Source organism: Cyprinodon tularosa, unplaced genomic scaffold (genome assembly GCF_016077235.1).
Source record: "Cyprinodon tularosa strain WSP-4 unplaced genomic scaffold, ASM1607723v1 ctg67, whole genome shotgun sequence".
NCBI classification, from domain to species: Eukaryota; Metazoa; Chordata; class Actinopteri; order Cyprinodontiformes; family Cyprinodontidae; genus Cyprinodon; species Cyprinodon tularosa.
This window is the reverse complement of record NW_024039418.1, coordinates 165077-191035: the sequence shown is the minus strand read 5'-3', so window position 1 is coordinate 191035 and position 25959 is coordinate 165077. Positions and strand designations below refer to the sequence as shown.

At 41.4% G+C, this 25959-nt stretch overlaps 1 protein-coding gene across 2 annotated transcripts in view; it reads right to left on the bottom strand.

Moving 5' to 3' along the window:
• cdh8 (cadherin 8) overlaps nt 1–25959 on the bottom strand; it is a 260812-nt gene that overhangs the window by 163101 nt on the left and 71752 nt on the right. For both annotated transcript variants that reach the window (XM_038267329.1, XM_038267331.1), the window contains exon 3: nt 14542–14836. In XM_038267329.1, coding sequence (XP_038123257.1) covers nt 14542–14836 — 295 coding nt within the window. The remainder of the gene's footprint in view (nt 1–14541; nt 14837–25959) is intronic.

The window sequence follows — 25959 nt, the reverse complement described above, 5'->3', positions numbered from 1 at the left end:
ATTTTTGTTTGTTTGTCCGGTGTGTCTTCCCATAATCCCACAAACTTAACAAGAGGAAAACTTGCAGCTGAAAGGGGACAAAAAAAAAGGCTTGCAAGCAAACAACTGAGCTTCCGTGAATGTTTAATTAATCAGTAGTGACAAAAGGGAACAACAGTCAACAAAGAGATGTGGATTTCCATTTCTTATGCATTATTCCCGCTGGCAAATCACAGAGTGCTGTCAACTGCCACTTTGCTCCCTACCCCGTCTTCATGGTTGTCTCTGCTCTGCGCTGGCAAAAACCCCTCAGAGAGCCAGAGTTCTGTTCAACCCGAGATCCAAAGCCTTGAGCAGTGGGGATCGCGTAACAGAGTTCAGACAAAAAGAGTTCACTGTTTCTCTGTGTTTACATGGATACTTTACAGCATCTTTTGTTCCTTTTTGCCTCCAAAACAGCCGCAGCTAATAAGAATCAGCCACAGGCGTCAGGAGGAGCTGGAGCTAAATCAGCACCACCTGGTTAAACCAACGCAAAAGGCCTGCTCGATACAGATGGAATTTGCCCAAAACAGATTCCATTATATACCTAACACCATCTGCCCTTGCATGTTATGTCAGCTCCATGACAGGTTACAAGAGGTAGCTCAATGGAGAAACACAATAACAACCACGTAATGCCAGACAACAGACCTCAGCTCTCTCGCTGAGCTCCTCGAATGTCAAAACCACATAAAGACACGCTCTGATCTCCTTTTTGCTGGTGATGGAAACATTTTCCCAAAAGCCCCCCTGCTGCTTCAGGGTCAGCGCTGAGGTTATCCTAGATGAAAAAACACAGCAAAATGATCCACTGACACGAGTTCTGCCACTCCCTTAGATCATCATCACACCGCACTCTAGTTAATGCCGAAATTCAATAGATGAGAGTAGAACAATTCATTAAGAGCCATTACAGTAGAAGAGGATAAAGTAGCTTGTATTCTACTTTATAGGGCAGCTGTTTAATGGTACTATAGTGCTATCACCATCATTTAAGTTGCTTTTCCATAGACCTCTCACAGCTTCTTAATATATTATACAGACAATCGGCTATTTTGTTGCTGAGTGCTGACAATACAAACTCCCTTAGTTCAGATGGAGAAAAAATGTTCATTGAGCCACTGCCAGCACTGTTGCCAACTCTTCAGCTAGGAAAGTCACCATTAGCTGTCCTATAAATCACTAAATGATGTCATCACATCATTTGCATATCTGGTAATCCAGCCGTAGGAGAAAGGAAAAATAGTGATTAAAACGTTCTAAAGATGTTTAAAATGAAGATGAAGTCTATAAAATAATTGATAGTTTCAATAATAGGGAGTGGTGGCCTAGTGGTTAAGGCATACAATGGAAAAATAATATCCAGTGTTGTGCCTGAACGCGTTCATTGAATGAAAGTTCATGAACTCGTTCATGTTTTGGGCGAACGTGAACTGAACGTACTGCATTACTGCCTGATGAACGTTATTGTGAACTCGTTCTTTCTGGTGTCTGTGAACGGCACGCTCTCAGTTCAACTCCGTTCAATAGGTTGACAGATTTCTATAGAGCCCTCCAGGCGAAACCCCGGCTAAATCACACCGTAAACAAGCCTTAATATGTAGCGGGAAAAACACCCAATCTGGAAACACCAGCTACCAGTGTCGTAGCCTACAGCCGCGTGCGTCATCAAAACAAAATGCAGCGTGGAGGCGACCGTGGAGGCGACAAAGCAGCAGTATGATCACTTAAAACAGTTTTATGACCAGGTGGTCGGTGAGGATGATGGCAACAATCTTACATTTCTCTGCAAACTTTGCCCGCCGGCTTTCAGTAAAACAATCCGCACTTCAGTAACCTTAAATTCCTACCTCAGCCTGGTCCCTCAGTTTCTGTCAGTAAAATGTTCTTGAGGGTTTTACTATTCATGTAACTTGTTTGTTAAACCTGCCTGGTATAATTTTCCAGGATTCCAGTATTCCTTTTTAGTATGTACTGAAATGGAATTTCAAATTGGAAAAAATATAAAAAAAAAAATAAAAAATTGCAGCTTAAAGACTACTTTCCTGTTTTATTTTTTAATAATTCCTCATAAAAAGACCATTCAAGCAGCACATTTTTCCTGATGTTTTTGAGAATATACTGTAGGGGTGAAAGCTGCAGCTGCTACTAGTGTGAAGTGAATGGACAGCAACAAAGCGTTAAAGTAACAATGGGGAAATGCTGTCCCCTCAATGCTAATGTAAACCCTGGTTGGATAAAGATTCAAAACTGGATATGAAGATGAAATCTGACGCACAGTTTCAGTGTGTTACGTCCACCTGGCTTGTTAGGTGGGGTAACATTAATGGAGACCACACAAGGATTTTAGAGGTAATGAAAAAGGAAATTTATTAAATTATATTAAGTAAAAACTGAAAAAAGAATTGCCTGAAATAAGAAGCCAAAACAGATTAATACAAAACCACAACCAATTAGAAACAAACAAACGCAACACAAACCTAACAAAACTCAATCATAAGGTACAAACCAAACCAACTGGGTTCTGAAGAGGGAGAGGAGTAAAAAAGCCTCCTGACTGCTGCAGCATGACAGCTTTTAAAGCAGCAGCACCAATCAGGGAAAAAACATAACACCTGCAGAAGGCCTGCCTCCAGGACCCTGAAAGGAGAAAAAAACAGAGACCCACTGCAGCCGTAACAAGTGTTACAACTGATAAAATAATTCTGTCTGTGGTTCTACAGTAGGCTATGGTGTAATTGAGCAATATAGGAAAAAAAAAAAGAACTATAAACTAGTTCATTTTTTGGAACTGTGAACTTAGTTCAAAATTTTGAATTATGAACTGAACTAGTTCATTTTAAAATGTGTGAACTGAACTTTGAACTAGTTCACGTAGAAAGAGAACTTTCCCAACACTGAGTATATCCTTGCTCAAATAAAAAAAATAAAATATGTCCAGATTCACAGAATCTGAATTTAATGACTTGTTATGACCTTATTATTTTATGTTGATGTACCCTCTGTACAAACGTTTAAGTTAATTTAGAACTCAAAGAAGAAGCTGCTGAAATACAATAAATCTTGCAATACTGACAAAGGAAAGTAAAAACAACTGAAAGATATCTATTCTGATGAGAGGTTGAAGGGCATTGCACTCTTGGGTCTTAAAGGAATAGTACACCCAAAACATGATTAGCCTTCATTTTCTACTCACCCCCATGCTGAACAACACTCTGGAGTACTTTTTCGATATCTGAAATGCATCTGGAGATCTGGGAGGCTTCTTGCTGTCTGCTGACATTCAAATAATGGAGGTCTATGGCGCCCGAGACAGAAAGGTCCATAAAAGTCCACAAAAAACGTGTCAATATTCCTCCATACTGCTCGTCCAATGTAATCCAAGTGTCCTGAGTGGGTAGCATCCAGAATTTACTCGAAACGAAGTCATTTAGAACGTTTTAGAGCATAAACAGTAGTGTATAGGATTTCCTAATAGCGCCCCCATGCGCGCTCACGATTCTACGGAAACCGCGGCAGACCAAACCGGAAGAAAGTGCGCATTCAGCGTCTGCTCTGCCGATAATGCAAGCGTAGAAGAAGAAGTTCCGCTTTTCACCTGTTTATTTTCTGCCCTGAGCCAGGTGAGCACGAGGTCAGTCTCTCTCAGAGTTTGAAAAAGTTGTTGATTAGTGATTTTAGTCGTGAAATTAAGAAGATGGTTCGAGTGTGTTCCTATCCTGGATGCTTCAATCAGATGAAGCGCAAGTGTGGAATAACCCATTCCGTAACTTTCCACAAATTAACTCTTCGGGACCCTGAAAGGCTAAAACTGTGTCTAATAGCTCTACGAAAAGATCTAAGGACAGCTAACATGGATTCTCTCCGTGTCTGTAGTGAACACTTTTCAGCGGATGATTTCCGAACCTGTAAAGGAAGAGCTTTATTAAAGAGTAAAGCTGTGCCGATGGTGTCACAACTAAGGACAGAGGTATGTACTTTATAAACCATTTATGTAACTTACACGTTTGTATATGATCTGTATTTTTACCGGTACTTTTTAAAAAAAAACGTTAAAATGTTAAAACACGCTAATATTACTTGAGTAAAAATGTTAACTTCCACATCAATTTGGACAATCATGGAATTTTTTACAAGTCATGTTATTTTAGTTGCTTTGTTATCAGACGGATTTTTTTTACAATGTATGTATGTACAACCCACCTATTGACAAACACCCGCTCCACAGCTCAGTGTGACATCATATTAATTTTGTGATCAATCAATGTGATCATTGATGGCCTGCAAGTTGTTAGTGTTTAGGAGTTAATAAAAAATAAAAATCTGGATGATAATAACTCAACTTTTAGCACCCAGGGAAATACTAATGTGATCCATGATTTAAAATACATAAATAAATAAATAAAAAAGTGAAATGAATGACATTCATTGCCACATAAAGTCTTTCTTAGATGCTGCAACTTTTATTTGCTCATATGAAATCATAGCATGATTATTTTTTATTATTAATAATAGTGTTTGTTTCTAGGGCATTTCACAACATCCTGCTGCTGCAGTGACTGAGACAGCAAACATTGAGACTTCTTTTGATGATGTGCCACACTTCACTCCAGTTAAACCAAAACAACCAGGTGATCGACCTGAGCACTCTCATGCAAGACTGCAGCTGGTCCTAACAAGCCCTGAAACAACCAAAGAACGCACATGTCCATCCACATCTGGCAGTTATCATGCCTTCCCCCCCACATGGTTATCTCAAACTGTAAGTACTCACCCACTGGCTGCTATGGCAAATCTAGTAGTTACAGTTTTGGCTTATGTGTGGCTTAAAGCAAGTAAATATAGCTTCTCAACAAGTCTAATGGTTATTTTGTTGATTTTAGGATATGCAAGCTCAGATGGCAGAGGAACGTTTGGAGGAAGGTTTGGATGTCAGCATGACCTCAATTGTTGTTCCTCTATACCCAAAAGACACCAGTTTTGCTCTTCCAAGCTCAACATCAACTTCAACTCCAACCTCAGAAGAAACTGAAGACTTGAGAACCTGGGATGAGAGGAAATGGCTGGTTGACGAGTCAAAATTGTTTCAGCTTTTCAAGACTTGCCATCAGTGTGGAACAGAAATCATTCAAAAAAATGTTCAGATATCTGGGAGCCGTATCAAAATATTGTGGGAGTGTCTGAATCAACATAGTGATGAGTGGAGTTCCTGTCCAGATGTTAGAGGGATGCCAGAGAATAATCTACTTGTAGCAGCGTCAACTCTGTTCACTGGTGCCACGTACACAACAACTGCTGATTGGGCTGGACTGCTGAATCTCCAAATTCCCAACAATACAACATATTACAAAATACAGTCTTCATATCTAATCCCAGTCATCGACATGGTGTACAACGAGCAGCACAAGGCCATCATGGAACAGCTACTGCATAAACAGTATACTCTGAAAAAGGGAGTGCATGTATCTGGAGATGGCCGATCAGACAGGTTAGTATATTATTTATAATGAATGACAAATATTTAACTCTTGATTATCTGAAGTTATCGTTAGAGTAATTGATGTAATATTGGATTTGATAGCCTATTTATCTTTTTGTCTTTACAGCCCAGGCTTCTCCGCAAAATACAACACCTACAGCTTCATGGAGGACACAACAAAGGAAATAATCCTTTTTCAGTTAGTGCAGGTAAGGGAAATTATTATTTCATATTTCATATTACAACATAATATGAGAACAATTGTCAATTGTGTGTTTACAAATTGACTGCACAAAGATACATATGCATATATTTTGTAGTTTTATTTGGATTTTGGTCATTCTAATTGGCAAATAATAATTGTGAAGCGGAAGACTGTGATCTATGTAAATGTTGTTTTTTTTAAAGGGTGGGATTGAATTTGGTTTTGTACTTAATCCCACTCATTTTCGTTCTTCAATTTGATAAATGTAGCCTACATTATTTTTTAAATTTCTATATTTATCTATTTTCAGTTTTCTTTTTTTATTGTATCTTTTTTTTAAATATTATTATTATCTATTGTATTTATTATCAATTTTGGTGCATTTATTATATTGTTTTTCTTCCTTTTTTTTGGGGTAATGTTTCTCATTTTCATCATGTGCGGAATGAAATTAAAGAAGTAAATAAATGTATGTGTAATATGTGGAACATATTAAAAAATCATTGTTGCTATCGGATTATGACAAGCACTGTCCCATCAAAGATGTATGAAAATGATTTTAAACATTAATTTGGAGCCAGTGGGGTTCAGGAGAGGACTTGATTATCTCCTTGAGCAAGGTCTTGAAGTGGAGGTGGTAACCACTGACCGATCACCATCTATACGAAAAATTATGCGCGAAGAGTATCCGGAAATCCACCATGAGTTTGACATCTGGCCTGTTGTCAAGGGTAAGCTGACAAATTGTAATTTGTAAATGTACAATGGTAAAGGAATTACTATAATGAGGAAAATGTTTTTACAATATACTTTGTATAGCCCTTGTACAGCCACATAAACTTTTACATAATTTACCCCTCCCTTGCCAAAGCGCTGGCATCTGCCTAGGTTATACACAGCCCCATTGTGATCCCACACTCCTCTATTACCTGCTCCCACCTTGTACTTCATACCCACCAAGACTATGTTGACGTCACCCATGTGCAGAAGTGCAGTCTGTTTGGACTGTACATCTCCAATCACCTACACTCTCTGAGCCCTGAGCTCCCTACTGTCGTTAAAATTAAATTAAATGAAAAATACTTTATTTATCCCAGAAGGGAAATTAAATATTTTAAAAAGCTCACACTCCTTTCTGTTTTTCGAAACAACAAAGCAATATTGTCTCTAACACCTGGTTCCCTTGATCCTTCCCAAACTCTTTGATCCACCTGTATGAACAACATGTCCTGTCTAACGTTTAGTGCCACCTCAGTGACGTTGCCACCATACACCTGGTGGATACATTTCTTGTACTCCCCAACCAGACTATTTTATAAAGGAATAAGTTTCTTGGATGAGAGACAAAACATCTTCTACTCACACGTTTACTCCAGTTGCCATATTTTATGCTTGCTTGAGACTCATTGACGATTGTTCTGTTTTTGGTAGGGCTCATGAAAAAATTGCTGTCAGCATCCAACAAAAAGGACAACCTGCAACCATGGATAAAATCCATCTGCAATCACTTGTGGTACGCCTGTTCCACTTGTGGAGGTGACCCTGATGTGAGCAAACATCACATTCTTCACATTTAGGCAACATAAAGTTATGATAATAATAACTGATAGTCTTTGACACAATCCTTTTACTCTCTTTGATACTGAATTGTAATTTTCTAATATCCTCAGGATTTGATAAGGAAGTGGAAAGCACTACTTCATCACATCTGTGGTGTGCACCGCTGGGAGGAAGATGGACAGGAGATTAAATGTGTGCATGCTGACCTTACGTCAGAGGAACAGAGGCGAAAGAGGTGGTTAAGGAGAGACTCTTACGCTTTCAAAGCCCTGACAGCTATTGCCCTGGACAAAGGACTCATGAAAGACCTTAGGCAAATGGCCCTTTTCAAACATACTGGTAAATATAACGAGGAAAGCACAATAATTATGAGAAATTCAAAATTTTAAATATTTAGTGAACTTGTCATTATTATTTTTTCTCAGGGAAGCTTGAAGTATTCCATGCATCTATGCTGAAATACACAGAGAAGAGACTGCACTTCCACTACTCAACAATGAAAGCTCGCACCCAGCTTGCCGTTATGGACCACAATGAAAATGTTCAGCGTGAACAGGCCTACACCAACACAGGTAACAAGAAAGTATCTTCAAAACCAAAAAAACCTAACCTTGTGCGCTTTGCTCAGTGACATATACTCATTTATGTCCTCAAAATGAGCTGTACTGAAAAAAACAGCAAACATTACATTTAACCTTCAATGGGAACCGCACCTGTTTAGTGAGCTGCTGCACTAAGATCTGCATAACAAATATGGTACTTTATGGTCCTAATTCTCACCACCACAAAATTACAAGTACCAGATTCCTAATTATTTGGATACAATTTCTTGGTTCCTTTTTTGAAACCTAAAACCGAAACTTTTTGAATGCTTTATAATAGCTATGTTATTTCATTAATGTTTCCTCTGTCTTACATTTTCTTCTTTGTTTTTTAGGACAAGCACGGTTCAATGTGGTTTACCCAAAACAAACAAAAGAATGGGTCGCCAAAAACATCTATGTTCCAACAACACAAACATTCCGGCAAAATCTGGTGGTGCAAGTTGTGCGGAGACGCCTGGACCCCAACATCAAGATCAAAGACCCCCAGTCATATGTTTCTATCCCTCCCATACCAGAAAACATTGCTCAGAAACCAAAACCTGCCAAAGAGGAAGCCATACAAAAACTTACTTCCCGATACAGCAGTTAGTCTGAGTGGTGCAGTATTTTTACTCTTGCCTTTTTATATTTGTACTTATGCAAATAAAAAGTCTAGCTGGTGGCATGTAATTTTAACCTTTTTTTTTTTCAAAATTCTGGGATACAGAGTCTGATAAGGGGTTTACTTAATATAGTTATGACATGACATTTTTAAATAAAATGGCATGTGTCTGTGGTTGGTTTGTCTGCATTTCACACTTAGTGAGTCTAGAATAAATATTTAATCAAAGGAACAGAGTTACATCTTTCTTACCATCCAAAGTCATTTTGTTTATTTCCAAAACAACACAATAGTCCAGGAAAGGTTACAGTTATCGGCTACATAAATTCTGAAATGTTATCTATAATGAGGCAGTATAGGTTTGTGATTTGGGAAAAAATATGAAATATAATGTAGTACAAATTAATATGGAAGAGTCTCTTAGGATTTGTTTATAGTCTTTACAACTGTTCAAAAGCTGCCTCTGCCTCCTTGAAACCAGTATACACTCCATGTGGTGAAGGGTAGCTGGAACGGATGCTTTTAACAATACAGGCAGGTAAAACTCTTCTGCTGTCCTTGCCAAGTCTCTCGCCTTTCAGAATCCACTCGAGTACCACACGGTAGGCCACCAACCTGTACTGACTGGGGGACGGGGGGGGGGGGTGAAATGGAGCCATTATTTTAGCAATACAACTGAAAAAGAAAGCAGTATCTCATCCAGCACACAACCTGGGTAAGATGCTGAGTAAACAGACTTTAGTACTAGCATCACATACAAAAAACTGCACAGTGAGTACCATTAACATTATGTATATATATGATATATATATATATGATATACACTCATCGGCCACTTTATTAGGTACACCTGTCCAACTGCTCGTTAACACTTAATTTCTAAGCAGCCAATCACATGGCGGCAACTCAGTGCATTTAGGCATGTAGACATGGTCAAGACAATCTCCTGCAGTTCAAACCGAGCATCAGTATGGGGAAGAAAGGTGATTTGAGTGACTTTGAACGTGGCATGATTGTTGGTGCCAGAAGGGCTGGTCTGAGTATTTCAGAAACTGCTGATCTACTGGGATTTTCACGCACAACCATCTCTAGGGTTTACAGAGAATGGTCCGAAAAAGAAAAAACATCCAGTGAGCGGCAGTTCTGTGGGCAGAAATGCCCTGTTGATGCCAGAGGTCAGAGGAGAATGGCCAGACTGGTTCGAGCTGATAGAAGGGCAACAGTGACTCATATAACCACCCGTTACAACAAAGGTGGGCAGAAGAGCATCTCTGAACGCACAGTACGTCGAACTTTGAGGCAGATGGGCTACAGCAGCAGAAGACCACACCGGGTGCCACTCCTTTCAGCTAAGAACAGGAAACTGAGGCTACAATTTGCACAAGCTCATCGAAACTGGACAATAGAAGATTGGAAAAACGTTGCCTGGTCTGATGAGTCTTGATTTCTGCTGCGACATTCGGATGGTAGGGTCAGAATTTGGCGTCTACATGAAAGCATGGATCCATCCTGCCTTGTATCAATGGTTCAGGCTGGTGGTGGTGATGTCATGGTGTGGGGAATATTTTCTTGGCACTCTTTGGGCCCCTTGGTACCAATTGAGTATCATTGCAACGCCACAGCCTACCCGAGTATTGTTGCTGACCATGTCCATCCCTTTATGACCACAATGTACCCAACTTCTGATGGCTACTTTCAGCAGGATAATGCGCCATGTCATAAAGCTGGAATCATCTCAGACTGGTTTCTTGAACATGACAATGAGTTCACTGTACTCAAATGGCCTCCACAGTCACCAGATCTCAATCCAATAGAGCATCTTTGGGACGTGGTGGAATGGGAGATTCGCATCATGGATGTGCAGCCGACAAATCTGCGGCAACTGTGTGATGCCATCATGTCAATATGGACCAAACTCCCTGAGGAATGCTTCCAGCACCTTGTTGAATCTATGCCACCAAGAATTGAGGCAGTTCTGAAGGCAAAAGGGGGTCCAACCCGTTACTAGCATGGGGTACCTAATAAAGTGGCCGGTGAGTGTATATGATATAGATATCATATATATATATATATGATATATATATATGATATATATGATATATATATATATATATGATATATATGATATATATATATGATATATATATGATATATATATATGATATATATATGATATATATATATATATATATGATATATATATATGATATATATATGATATATATATATATATATATATATATATATATATGATATATATATATGATATATATATGATATATATATATGATATATATATGATATATATATGATATATATATGATATATATATATATGATATATATATGATATATATATATATATGATATATATATATATATATATATATGATATATATATATATATATATATATGATATATATAATAATATTATTAGCAAGGCATAGGCCTGTTGCACAAAACTTACTCTGCAGAGAGCGTGTTGTTTGGTCCTGCGGGTCTTGGCCTCTTTTTCCAATTGATTTTGGGCACATGGAAAAACATCTCCAGAACTCCACGGGTCAGTAATGGTGGATAATCCATGTTTTGGGTGACACAAAGTCTTTGGCTAGTGCTCTCGGTCTCATCAGTGGAGATATTTAGATCCTCCAGTGGTGGCATCAACAAGTCCCAGTCCACACAGCAAATGCTCTGCTCTTCTGTTGGCATTGCTTGACAATTTCCACATTTACACCACCATGTTTCTGACGCTCTACGTCTGTAGCACAATGGTGTTTGCGGCTCAGCTTGAGCTGCGGCTGCCTCATCCATGTCTCTAAGTTCGTCATCTGTGTATTCTGGTTCATAGAGAAAATGCTCGGCAAAGAACTCATGCTCTTCCTCAACGCTGAAGTCCTCAGACATTTTTCTTTCGTTGTTTCTTTCTTTGCACAGGTAAACAGCACATTTCTTCTTCTACGCTTGCATTATCGGCAGAGCAGACGTTGAATGCGCACTTTCTTCCGGTTTGGTCTGCCGCGGTTTCCGTAGAATCGTGAGCGCGCTTTTAGGAAATCCTATACACTACTGTTTATGCTCTAAAACGTTCTAAATGACTTCGTTTCGAGTAAATTCTGGATGCTACCCACTCAGGACACTTGGATTACATTGGACGAGCAGTATGGAGGAATATTGACACGTTTTTGTGGACTTTTGTGGACCTTTCTGTCTCGGGCGCCATAGACCTCCATTATTTGAATGTCAGCAGACAGCAAGAAGCCTCCCAGATCTCCAGATGCATTTGAGATATCAAAAAAGTACTCCAGAGTGTTGTTCAGCATGGGGGTGAGTAGAAAATGAAGGCTAATCATGTTTTGGGTGTACTATTCCTTTAATCAAATCTACTACAAAGAGAAGAGCTGTGAGATCTTTTCCAAAAACCACGGTGGAAACAAAATTGCACAACAGTGAGCCCAGAGGAAGAGCTGATGACTTTTTCACTACTGACTGTCAAATCTGCATGGGGTCTGCTAGCTAACAGAATGTAGGAAACAGTGAGGAAATACAGTCCAAGTTATAAAAATGTGGATTCAAGTGTTGTGGAAAAGAGGAAGTATGAGGACTGAGCATTCAAGCTGTTTTACAATTCATCTAACTATGAAAGAAAGAAAATACTGTTCTAAACCCTATTTGTGTCACATTGTTTTAACCATTAAAGCTGTCCCTACCCCCACCTATTGCTGCAACATGCTCCTCTATAGATTGATCCTTAAATCAGAGGTCTTCAACAGGGGGTCCGCGACCCCTAAGGGGTCCCCAGAGGTACTGCATGGAGGTCGCGAAAGTTTTGGTTTATTAGACTTTTATTTAATATTCACCCTGCAATTTTTTCCACTAATTGAAATGTCTTTAAATCCACATTAACATGAATTCAGACTGTAGTAAACAGATAAATGGAGGCAGAAGATGTCTTTCAGTCATCAATGCCAGTGGTGGTTCTATACCAAATGTACATGGGGGCCAGGATTCCATAATTTTGGAATTTTATATATTTTTGACTTAATTTAACTTAAAATTACATTTTTCTATAAAATCTGAATTAGAACAAAAAAAAAAAATACGATGCATTCAGGTTTAAAAATTAGAGGAATTTCTTTTGAAAAAAAGAAAACTGGGATCCAATCTCAATACAACACACAGGAGCTCTTTCAAGCTGGGCACCGTTTCCTTCACAACACCTGTCCCGTCAACCAGGAATCAGAAATACTTTAATAATCCCAGCGAGAAATTACTTTCATTACATTACTCCATCGAGTGACTATAGGACCAGTTTGATAGAACACTATTTCATACAATCTATATTTAGGGGGTCCCTGCTCCATCTCACCATAAGTTTGGGGGTCCCTGGTCTGGAAAACGTTGAAGACCCCTGCCTTAAATGATCTTCCTCTTAGATAGAATTTCTGTTACATTCATAGCGATGTTGTTGAAACCAAGACACTAAAAGATAATTTTTTCAGGTGAACAGAAGTTGCTCATTTGTTTTAGGGTTTTTTAATGACAAAATTTAGCTGATTACAAAGGCCTGCGACTACATTCAGTGCCAGCCACAAGAATCAGCCTTAAATCAAACAGCAAATTTGAAACTGCTTCTGAATAAAATTGAATCTTGGATATTAAAAATACATACAGACATGGACAAAGTTATTCAATAAAAAAAAACTAAATGGTCATAGAAATAACTTGAGTCCAACACAGGTTATATGAATAACATTTTTATAAAAATGAACCAATAAAACTCTACTTGTCTGTCTGTCTGTCTGTCTATTCTCCAACTCTGCAATATTTGTTAGTTCAACTAATACCCTTATGTCCTCTGTTCTTTTTCTCATCATATTAGCTGTCTGGTCTGATCTTGTTCCAGAAAATAAAAACCCTTCTTAGTTTTCTTTCATCCTGTTCATTAAACCAGGTGATTAACCCCCAGTCTGTGTTTTGGAGGTTAAAATATAAATGTTGGAACTAATCTCGTCCATGATTTTTACTTTGCGGATCTGGATTATCTGGTTCTTAGTTTTTCAGTGCTTAGTCCTATTTCTCTTCTAGACATTACTATGTTCTCAGCTTTTACTGTGGCCAACAATGCGCTCTTTTTTTTATCCCTTTTGACATAAAACTTAACTCATAGCCTAACAGTTTATTTTGCAGACAGAGCCACCTGTGGAAGTGCTTCAAGTCCTTTCTATTCCCTCAGTGTTTTTGTCTCTGTCTTCTTAAACCCTAGTTACCCTCGGAGGAAGTCGCTCATAATGAGCCTGGTTCTGCTGGAGGTTTCTTCCTGTTTAAAAGGGGATTATCATCTCCACTGAAACTGCATGCTTCCTCTGTATGAGGGATGACTGTTGAGTCAAAGACAAATGCAAGCAAATATCTGTTGTCTACATTTGCTCATCCAGGTGAAACGAGTCCTGCAAAGTCAGTGACTTAATGCAACAGTTGGGTTTTCTTAGATATCAAATTTTTAACCAATCTGACTGTATGATCTGATTGAAGTTTTTTCGAGATGACATGATTTGGAGATGAAGAACTAACTTTTGTAAAAAGAAAAAACAAAGTCATCAGTGGGTTAAAGCATCTTGCAGTAGAATTCATACCCTAATTAAATGTGCTGATGACTTCGTAATGTCTGGAATGTTGCTGTGTATATCTTGCATTGTTGATTCTTAATAAGAAATCTGCGACATTTTCGTCATGCTTTGCTCATTTGCATTTCTTTCTACTTAAGTTGTTTACAGACATTCAACTTTGAAATGGTTTTTGATGCTGACCCCAGTTGCGAGGTCACAGTTCTGGGCTGTGGGTTGAAATCGAAGGGATTTGATCTTATTCATCATTCATGTATTTCCTCTTGCCCAAAATGCTCATCAAAGACATGCATGTAAATAGGCACACTTGTTTCCTCTTGTCTGATTCTCTCATTATTTCTGTTAGATAGCCCATTAGAGATCAGCCGTCTTGGAAATCTCTCACTCTGATTAGGCCGCTGTGAGAGGCAAGAGGTTAGAAATGAGGTCGGTCAACTGTGACTTACCAACAGCAGACATTTCTGGAACTGACGCACGGTATGGGCCTTCAATGAACTGCGGTGGGTTGTCGTTTATGTCCTGGACTTTGATGATGAACTCAGACGGCGGCTCCAGAGGCTCGTCTGTGTCAGCGTTAATGACCTGGGCTGTTAGCGTGTACTCTGCTTTCTCCTCACGGTCCAGCCTCTTCATGGCATGAATGTCACCTGTTAACTCATTTATGGCGAAGATGGTGCCGGCCCCCTCGCCTGCCAGAACATATTTGATGTTCTTGTTGCCCACATCCAAGTCTGTGTGTAGCTGCAATCAAAAGAACAGAGAGATAAAATGTTAGGAAGATGTTTTGAAATCTATTTATCTATCTATCTATCTATCTATCTATCTATCTATCTATCTATCTATCTATCTATCTATCTATCTATCTATCTATCTATCTATCTATCTATCTATCTATCTATCTATCTATCTATCTATCTATCTCCTCAACTACTTCAGAAAATGATTTCATGGTGAAGTGTCGTCAATTAGCATTCTGTACAGCTTAAACTTTTTCACCTTCAGTAATTTGACAGCCATGATAAATTCATTATAGGTTTAAGAGTTTATTAAAGAATGTTGGTAAACCATTTAAATGACGACCAAGAAACAAAGAAAGAAAGCTGTATCCAGGCTTCTTTCCTGTGTAACCAACAAAGAGTTTTATTTCGTAAAGCAGACACCCTCTCAACATTTATGGCTTTCCTTTTTGATAAAGCCTATAGGTGGAGTGGCTCAGGTTCCAATGTCCTCCAGGCTTAGGCTGCCGTAGAGAACATTGGAACAACTTTCGATTACTCTGCAATTCAACTCTGCAGTTTATGTTAGGTCAAACGCTAATTTTAAGCTCGCTCTGCCTTTTCTTCTCAGAGTAGCTCCATCTGGGCTGGTAGTGTTTGTCTATGAAATCCTCCTAGCTCCAAACATCAGCTGGGCTGCTGCCATTAACAACTTTCATTTTGAAGGATTGAGTAGAGCCCATTATTTAGTGCTTAGTCATGTTTTTCCCCCTAGACATAGCTATAGAAGAAGCTTTTACTTTGACCAACTGCTCTCTTCTCCTCTGTGCATGGAAATCAGCTCAGAGCTCATCTGCCTGATTGTTTCTTTCCTACACAGAAAAGGTAACACTAAATTAGCCACTGTATGTATTGCTGATGTATTTAAAGGTATTGAAGGGGATTTTTGCGAATTTTTGAAAAGACCCGCCCTCTCCACTTTTGAACAAAACGCACATGCACAACCCTGTACCCGCTCCCCAGAGGGAACGCCTATTAAACGCTTGCAAGAGCGTGCACGAGCACATTTCTCCTGGTGCACGCTCTGTTTAAGAGTTGCTGTTTGCAAGCTTATTTTCAGAAGAAGATTTGAAATTTTTCCACTATGTCAGAACAAGCACGTTCAACAGCCTTACGTAAACATATCACCAGAATGATTGACAACTAGGAGGACCAGTTATTTTAATGATCCACCTAGAAAAAGGACATCCTCCACTATACCTTTAAGCAAATGTAGGTACATCCTCCTCTCCAACTATAGCTTGCTCTGGTGCAAGCTAACAGAACTGACAAAGACTCCTGAATAAGTGTTGAAACAATTGCCTTCCAATTCCAAGAACTGACACAGGCAATAATTGATACAGAAATTCAAGATCTACAAATACAGATAGATAGATCTGTACCTGTAGCCCCCAAAAGATAATTCCAGCAGAAGCTGGACAGTTTGACAATTTTTTCTTTATGCATTTTCCTTCTTAACATTTGCTCTCTACTTTCCTCTTCACAACTGATCACTACGTTGTGTTGTCCTCTCAGACAAAATTGTGTTTATAACGAGAAAACGATATGAAAATCTGGACATTCAATGCTTATGACTTTTTTTTGTGCTATTTTATGCATATTCAGTTGAAGTATTTGACATAGGTGTAATACCTTATGGTTGCTGCTGCTCCATTGCTGGAAGAAGTGTTGCCTAGATACTAAACATGGCCCAACATTGCTTCGCTTAGCTAAATGAGGCCCGCTGGGGACAATAAGTTTATAAGTAGCGCAGGAAATGGACCAAAGCCGACATAGTTCCTCGTTGTACATCAAAAAAAGCGTCATACAAACATGCAATCCTAGGTAAAATGCTCCCTGAAGTGTAGAACTCACGGAAAACAGAAGCTGGTTGTGGTCTGGATGCAGAACTTATTAGAAGGCAAGAATCAAAGGTACATTTCTTTTCTAAGGATGAATCTATCCTCATTCATTTCCTCAAATAAGTCCAAAAGTCAGTGGACGGTGCTGCATACTCCTCATTATTTTTGTCATTATGGTTTCATTAGTTCAGTAGAGCTGCATTACATGCTAAGCTGAGTGGTTAGATCCCACTCGCTGCACAGCCTGGTATAACTAATGAGCCTGACAGGGCTATCTATGTAAGGCTGCTCAAACACACGAGGAGGAGAAAGCCTAAGCTGTAGGGTTTAAAAAAAGGAACTTACAGGAGAAAATGCAAGAAGAAAACATAAGAGGAAGGTGGGATACAAAAGCAAAGAAGTTTGATTTTATTCATCTAAGCTCTTCTCATATATGCCTCCTGATCCATGATGCGAGTGATTGTCAGAAGAGGGGAAGACAGGGCTCCGGGTTTCTGGCTTCGGATGCCAGCACTCGTCATTTCTGTCTCTATTTTTGTGAACATACATGTTATCTGAAAGACATGCTTTCAAAAAGCTCACAGGCATGAATCAAAACATCTGAATTCAGCAGCTTTAATTTCATTTCCCAGCCAGTGTTTCAGCAGGGATTCCTGTGGGAGCGTAGCTGGGATGCGGAAAAGAGAAGCAGGGATCTGTCGGCAAAAATCCCGTCCCCTCAAGCCCTCCCCGCGCGACATTCACGCAGGCCAGCTTTTATGTGTTTGCCGTCTCCGAGGTGTTGTTTGAAGACACTGACAAAGCACATTCGCTTAAATTGTCACACCTTGCACTTTTGTTTTCCTAATTGTGCCATCATTTCACATGAATGATGTAGCTCATTAACACAAATGCCTTACAACATCCTGCATACTGAGAAACTCCAAATGAGCTCAAATTAATGATGGTCTGTCATTTTTAACCCCCTCTTTTATTCTGTTTGGCTACTTGCATGTAATCTAATATTTACAACTCAATACCTTCAATGAAGGGGTTCTGTTAGGATGGTAACACAGTGCTGAACACATACCCTGCTGCAAAAGTATACCTATGAGTTCAGATTGTATATACCATATGTATAAAGATGGATCCTTTACAAAGTTTTTAAACACTTTTTTAAGGCATTAATCTCTCTCTGAGACTAAAATAATTGCTCGTTCCACCCAATTATTCCCATCAGAAGCTTTTGATAACTCTTTCACATCGTTGTTTAAGGTTAAACTCAAGTACGGACTTCAACGAGGACTCTAAATAACCTTTATTTAATTTCTCTGAGGCCAACTAGACTCGCTAGTTTCCCTCAGATCATTGTGTTCTTGGATCAACCAAAGGGTACTTGAGGTCATAAACTGCTGACAATTAATTATCTGCTAGGATTTTCTAACCTGACTCCCCCAGATGGATTTGCTCCGCATATCCATCTGGAAACCTTCCGTTGAAGTCATTTTGGGAAGGGGCGAAAATACTGGTTAGCTGATTGGCCTATGTTGGTGATAGACGGGCCAAATAAACCAATCAGATCAACCAAGCATATGACGTACTAACAGACCGACGACGAAGAGGAGCCAATTGACAGATCAAAAGCAAAAACATCTTTTCCTCTGAGAAAAGATGTTAGACACGCTAACGCTAGTTTCATCGGCTGAAGCCGCCATGTTCTTTAGACTGAACTGTCGCGCTTCTCGTTGCGTCACACCTCAACCCGCCTCAAAGCCAACGCTGATTGGACGTTCGTTTGGTGAACGGCTCCAAATTTTCTTTAACGGAGAGTCTCCAGACTGATCTGCGTGTGAAATCTTAAAAGCTTGCAAGATCAGGATGGTCTCACGAGGCTAAGGATTTTCTGCTAGAGAGAAAAAAATCATAGTTGGTTCCAGGTCGACGGGGGTAAAGGGGGCGGGGCAACTGGGTATTTCTTATTTACTGTAGTGCTAAAACAATTAATGGGATTTATCGTGATTAATCGAGTATTGAAATAATCATAACCAAACTTAATAATTGATTAATCATTCAATGGAGTGTAGAGACTCTAAAACTTGTCTTTAGCTGACAGAGTGACCCATTTAGGGCAGTAATTATATCAAAACTTTAAAAAAACAAAATATATAAACATTTTGCAATTAAGATTTTAAAAAATGTTTTGTCTGTCAATATGTTCTATCCAGAACTCAAGAGGAAATGTTTCAGGTTCACTTGGTTTAATTTTGCAAAAAGTCATCTTTAAGGAAACTTAAGATATGCCACTATAAATTAAAAAAGTTAACTGACATATCAGTCAATTTGCTAAATAACCATTAGTTGCAACCCTCATTTACTTCTTTACCTAATTTTTTTATTTATTGCTGCATGTGAAAAACTTTTATAGCTTGCATAAATACCATTGATTATAATTTTCTCTTCATAATTGTCCATGCAGTATTATGATAGACATCCACTGACCCCCATCCCCACAAAATAGTTTGGCAACTGATGCAATTTCTTTCAGTTTATGAAGTCGCCCTGTTAAAGTTCACAATGCTCGATCGGCTGCTGGTGAAGAAGGGAAAATTATGCAGCTCAACAGTGGCTCCATTACTTTGATATATAAACAGTGCCCCGGCTGTCATCTGAGGATCAAGCCGCAGGTACAGCCTATCTTTGGTCGGCGTCAACCTATTGACAGCCTGCTGTTAGCGCTAAAAAAACCTCTATGTATCTGTGCTCAATGAAGTTATAGTTAGGAACACACAAAAAGAAGATAAAAATGCATTAATACAAGCATTTAATGAATGAAACCATATGTATTATAAATAAATAATTATCTAATTTTTATGATTTTTGTGTTGGGAGCTGGAGAAGATTCCATCTTTCTCCAGCAGAGTCCGCTGTGGATCCTCTGAGGGAGCCTCCTGCACAGCTGCAGCTCATCAAGACCATCAGAGGATCCACTATATAAGCTGTCTTCAGACCTTGCCTCAACGCCGCAGTGTTGCTCCAGTTGGTCAGCGCTAAAGCCTAGATTCTCAGTGCATCTCCATGACTTTGAATCCAGTCTGGATTCTAACTATTGTCTCTGTTTTCCAGGAAACCTGTGCCTCCTCTGTGAAAGCTCAGGAAGAGCTAACCTGCCGAGCCGACCCTCTGAGCCAAACCCTGAAGATTCACAGAGAACCTCCAAGCAGCTCAGGACTAGAGCTGGGAACCCAAGCCAAGGTCTGTTCAAGCTAAGACGTGAGACGCTGAAGCAGCAAACGGACTCTGCTGACAAACCCCTCTCCAGAACCAACAGTGACTCTCCCAAAGTTAACCTCAAGAACCCTCAAGGTATAGACGGTAAACCCGTGGAAATCAAACCCTGTCAACAGTCACTTACTGTGCTGTCTCTCACGCAGACTCCGGTGAACCAGAACCCAGACCAGAACCAGAATCAGTACATTCTGTGTGTTTGTGCTTAATAAACTGTTCAACTTTTCATCCTTGTGTCCGTCAGTGGTGTTCTGCATAACTGGGTCTCCTTTAGTGAACCCATCATGACAGAACACTGCGGCCAAACTCAAGGCCCAGCAGATCACCTCATCCGCCGTTTGGAGGAACAGGATGCGCAACTACAAGGACAAACCCAAACACTCCGTGAGTTATACCATCTAGTGGGAACTCATAACCAAATGCTACAGAGTTGTGCTAACTTCATGAATAGCGCTAATGCTGCATCTGTTCAGCAACCGTTTCCGGGTCCAGTCCCTCCCCCGAGGTCACAACCCGTGACGTCATCAGAGTTCCGCCCTAGTCTTCCAGAGAAATTCTCCGGTAACATGAAAGATTGCAAAGGATTTTTATTCCAGTGTCGGCTAATTTTTCAGAACTCTCCTGGTAGCTTTTCCACAGATCACAAGAAGATAACGTTCATTCTTTCTCAGTTAACGGGAAGAGCCTTGGAATGGGCTCAGGCAAGATTTGCCACTGACGACAGTCTAAATTGCCGTTTTTCTGACTTCATTGCTGAATTTGCCCAGGTTTTCAACCAGGAATCTGACCAAACTATTGACTCCAGAGCTCTTTTCAGCCTTAAACAAGGAAATTCATCGGTGGCCGATTTTTCAATAAACTTCCGGGTTAAGGCGGCAGCTTCCGGATGGAACCAAAGCGCCTTGAAGGGAGCCTTCTTCATGGCCTTAAATGAACAGATTAAGGATGAACTAGCAACCCTCGACGAGCCTGCTTCCCTCGAGGATTTAATTCGCCTCTCCATTAGACTAGATAATAGGATTCGAGCCAGAAACAGTTCTAAGAAGCAGAGTAATTTCTCTCCTGCCTCTCTTAACGTGACTGTGTGTTCTCCCTCTACAGAGCAGATGCCCACTCAGATGTCTAAGCCCCAGCCTCTACCATTGCCTGTTCAAGCCTCTCATTCGGGGGAAAGGGATTATGAACCAATGCAGGTGGGACACACTAGGCTCACTCCAGAGGAGAGACAGAGGCGTTTCCTAAGCAAGTTATGTATCTACTGTGGCGAGAGTGGACACTTCATCGCCTCCTGCCCGGCAAAATCAAAAGCCGGGGCCCGCCAGAGGATCTGAGGAGTCTGGCGGGCCAAATTAACACAATAAAATCTCCTCGTTTGTTGCTGCCTGCCACCCTCTTCTGTGATAACCAAAGTCTATCTTTCTCCGCCTTCATCGACTCAGGCTGTGAGCGTAACCTAATCGACTCTAACCTCGTCCAACAACTCCAGATTAAAACCGTTCCTCTCTCTCAGCCTCTCAGTGTGTCCGCCATAGACAGGAAAAGACTCCACCGTGTTACCCACCAAACCCAGCCCCTCGAGCTACTTCTGTCAGGTAACCACCGAGAGACTATAACTTTCTTTGTTTTTCCCTCTGCATGTTCCTCGCTGGTCCTCGGGTTCGAGTGGTTGGAGAAGCATAACCCTCACATTAATTGGACTAAACGTCTTCTGGAATCATGGTCCACTACGTGCCACGAAACCTGCCTTCGTTCTGCTGCCCCTATGGTGGGGCCTCCTAGTGGTGGGGGGGAGATGGACTCTCCTGACCTTTCTTCAGTTCCCTCTGAGTACCATGACTTAGCCCCTGTCTTCAGTAAGGTCAGTGCGACGTCCCTACCTCCACAACGACCATACGATTGCGCCATTGAACTTTTACCTGGTGCACCTCTTCCTAGCAGCAGATTGTATAACATTTCCAAGCCCGAAAGAGAAACAATGGAAAAATACATCAACGAATCATTAGCTGCTGGAATAATTCGCCCTTCATCCTCTCCATTGGGCGCTGGTTTCTTCTTCGTGGGCAAGAAGGATGGTTCCCTGAGACCTTGTATTGATTATCGAGGTTTGAATCAGATCACAGTTAAAAATAAATACCCACTGCCTCTTCTCGCCTCTGCTTTTGAACCTGTACAGGGTGCAACAGTGTTTTCCAAACTGGATTTAAGAAACGCCTACCATCTCCTTAGGATACGCGAGGGCGACGAATGGAAAACTGCCTTTAAGACACCCTTGGGTCAATTCGAATATCTGGTGATGCCCTTCGGTTTAACAAACGCTCCTGCCTGCTTCCAGGCTTTGGTTAACGATGTTCTCAGAGATTTCCTCAATGTATTTGTTTTTGTGTACATTGATGACATTCTCATTTATTCCAAGGACCTCCAGGAACACAAGAGACATGTTCGTCTTGTCTTCAGAGACTACTGGAAAACAAACTGTTCGTGAAAGCCGAGAAGTGCGAGTTCCATCAACCTTCAGTCACCTTTTTGGGGTTTGTGCTCGAGGGCGGCCAGGTAAAACCTTCAGAAGACAAAATAAAGGCTGTCTTGGACTGGCCAGTTCCAGAGAACCGAAAGCAGCTACAGAGGTTTTTAGGTTTCGCCAACTTCTATCGCCGGTTCATAAGGAATTACAGTCAGACCGCCCTTCCTTTAACCTCACTAACCTCCATCAAACGATCTTTTCAGTGGACCCCCGAGGCTCAAACAGCTTTTGAAAAACTAAAATCCCTGTTTTCCAGAGCACCTGTTCTCATTCAACCAGATCCAACCAAACAGTTCATCCTAGAGGTGGATGCTTCAGACTCCGGGGTTGGAGCTGTTCTCTCTCAAAGGCTCGACTCAGATCAAAGGATTCACCCGTGTGCTTTCTTCTCCCGTAGGCTATCTCCAGCCGAACAAAACTACGACGTGGGTGACCGTGAACTCCTGGCTATTAAGCTGGCATTGGAGGAATGGAGGCATTGGCTGGAGGGAGCTGAGCATCCGGTTCTCGTGTGGACAGACCACAAGAACCTTGCTTACATCCAGTCAACCAAACAGGCAAATCCTCGCCAGTCCAGGTGGTCAATCTTCTTCTCTCGCTTCAATCTCATCATTTCATACAGGCCCGGATCCAAGAACGTGAAGCCCGATTCTCTCTCTCGTCTCTACTCCGTCGATCATCCTGAGACTCCTGAACCAGTTCTCCCAGCATCATGCACCATTGGAGTGGTCAACTGGGAGATAACGGATCTAATCAATTCTGCCCTAGCCACTGAACCAGACCCAGGTACCGGTCCGCCTAATCGTACATATGTCCCATCTTCCGTCAGGTCCCGTCTTATCCAGTGGATGCACGCCGCCAAATTCACCGCTCATCCTGGTGTGAGTAGGACAGTTGCTCTCATCTCCAGGCGCTTCTGGTGGCCCACGCTTCATAAGGACATTAAGGAGTATGTGTTGGCCTGCCCCACATGCGCACGCAACAAAGCCTCACACCAACCTCCTTCGGGCCTGCTTCAACCTCTACCTGTCCCCTCGCGTCCATGGTCCCATATAGCCATAGATTTTGTCACCGGTCTCCCTGTCTCCAGAGGTATGTCCACCATACTTACAATTGTTGATCGTTTCTCGAAGTCCTGCCACCTAGTTCCCCTCAGGAAACTCCCCACGGCCTTCCAGACAGCCCAGCTACTCATTAAGCATGTCTTCCGGCTTCATGGTATACCCCAGGAAATCCTCTCGGACAGAGGACCTCAATTCATCTCACAGGTATGGAAGGCTTTCTGTTCTGCTCTCGGCTGCAAACCATCTCTCACGTCAGGTTACCACCCTCAATCTAACGGCCAGACTGAACGTATGAACCAACAACTGGAATCCACCCTCCGCTGTCTCACCTCCAACAACCCCGTGGATTGGAGTCAGTACCTTCCGTGGATTGAATATGCCCACAACTCACTCCGTTCTGGATCAACTGGACAGTCCCCGTTTCAGGTCAGTCTCGGATATCAACCACCTCTTTTCCCCGCAGATGAGAGAGAGATATCGGTGCTGTCCGTCAATCATCACATTCGCTGTTGCCAGAGGATCTGGAGGGAAACCATTGCCACACTCAATCAGTCATCAGCATCTGCAAAACGTTTCGCCGACGCCAAGAGACGTCCCGCCCCCGAGTACGCTGAGGGCCAGGAGGTGTGGCTCTCCACTCGAGACATCCCTCTCAAGGGGATGTCTCGAAAACTCTCCCCAAGATTCATCGGACCCTTTAGGATCTCTCGTGTAATCAACCCCTCAGCTGTTCGTCTCCAGTTACCTCAGTCCCTCCGGATCCACCCCACTTTCCACGTGTCCCAGATCAAGCCCGTCTCTTCGAGCCCTCTGTGCCCACCGTCCGACTCCCCACCACCCGCCCTGGAGGTCGATGGCCATCCGGCTTTCACAGTGCGCCGCATCGTGGACTCCCGTCGACGAGGTCGCGGATGGCAGTACCTCGTCGACTGGGAGGGCTACGGACCGGAGGATCGCCAGTGGGTCCCAGGCTCGTACATCCTCGATCCAGCACTCATCGAGGAGTACGAGCGTTCCTGCCCATCAACCTCTTCCGGACCGCCAAGGGGCGGTCGTTGAGGGGGGGGTACTGTTGGGAGCTGGAGAAGATTCCATCTTTCTCCAGCAGAGTCCGCTGTGGATCCTCTGAGGGAGCCTCCTGCACAGCTGCAGCTCATCAAGACCATCAGAGGATCCACTATATAAGCTGTCTTCAGACCTTGCCTCAACGCCGCAGTGTTGCTCCAGTTGGTCAGCGCTAAAGCCTAGATTCTCAGTGCATCTCCATGACTTTGAATCCAGTCTGGATTCTAACTATTGTCTCTGTTTTCCAGGAAACCTGTGCCTCCTCTGGGAAAGCTCAGGAAGAGCTAACCTGCCGAGCCGACCCTCTGAGCCAAACCCTGAAGACTCACAGAGAACCTCCAAGCAGCTCAGGACTAGAGCTGGGAACCCAAGCCAAGGTCTGTTCAAGCTAAGACGTGAGACACTGAAGCAGCAAACGGACTCTGCTGACAAACCCCTCTCCAGAACCAACAGTGACTCTCCCAAAGTTAACCTCAAGAACCCGCAAGGTATAGACGGTAAACCCGTGGAAATCAAACCCTGTCAACAGTCACTTACTGTGCTGTCTCTCACGCAGACTCCGGTGAACCAGAACCCAGACCAGAACCAGAATCAGTACATTCTGTGTGTTTGTGCTTAATAAACTGTTCAACTTTTCATCCTTGTGTCCGTCAGTGGTGTTCTGCATAACTGGGTCTCCTTTAGTGAACCCATCATGACATTTTGTTCATTAGCAATTATTAAACTCATATTCTTACTTCATGTTCGTATGTTGAAGATATGCTTATTTATTCATTTTTTTTTACCTCTCTGCCTAACAAATAAAAATCACATATATATATATATATATATATATATATATATATATATATATATATATATATATATATATATATATATATATATATAAAACACTAATAAATAACACATTTAATCTCAAGGCAATTAAGAGACAATTCAGTGCTTTATATCTAAGGAAAACCAGCTGATTGCATCGACTCATTGACTCTTCAGCAATCCCTCACACTAAGCATGCTTGTAGCGACAGTGGAGAGGAACAACTCCCTTTTAACAGGAAGAAACCTCCAGCAGAACCAGGCTCAGTGTGAGCAGCCATCTGCTGAGGCCGACTGGGGTTCAAGGAGACAGAAGCAGACATAGAAAAAGAAGCATAGATACAATAGTTAAGTTGTAAGTAATGCAAAGTAAGTGGATTTCCATGCCTGGCTCGTCAGTTCACAGTAGATCCCAAGATGTACTTGGCTAATATGATAGGGATCTTTGTCTTTGTTTAGCTCAGCAGTCTGTTTGCCACAGAACTCAGCCATTGACAGCCTTTTAACCTATTTTCCAT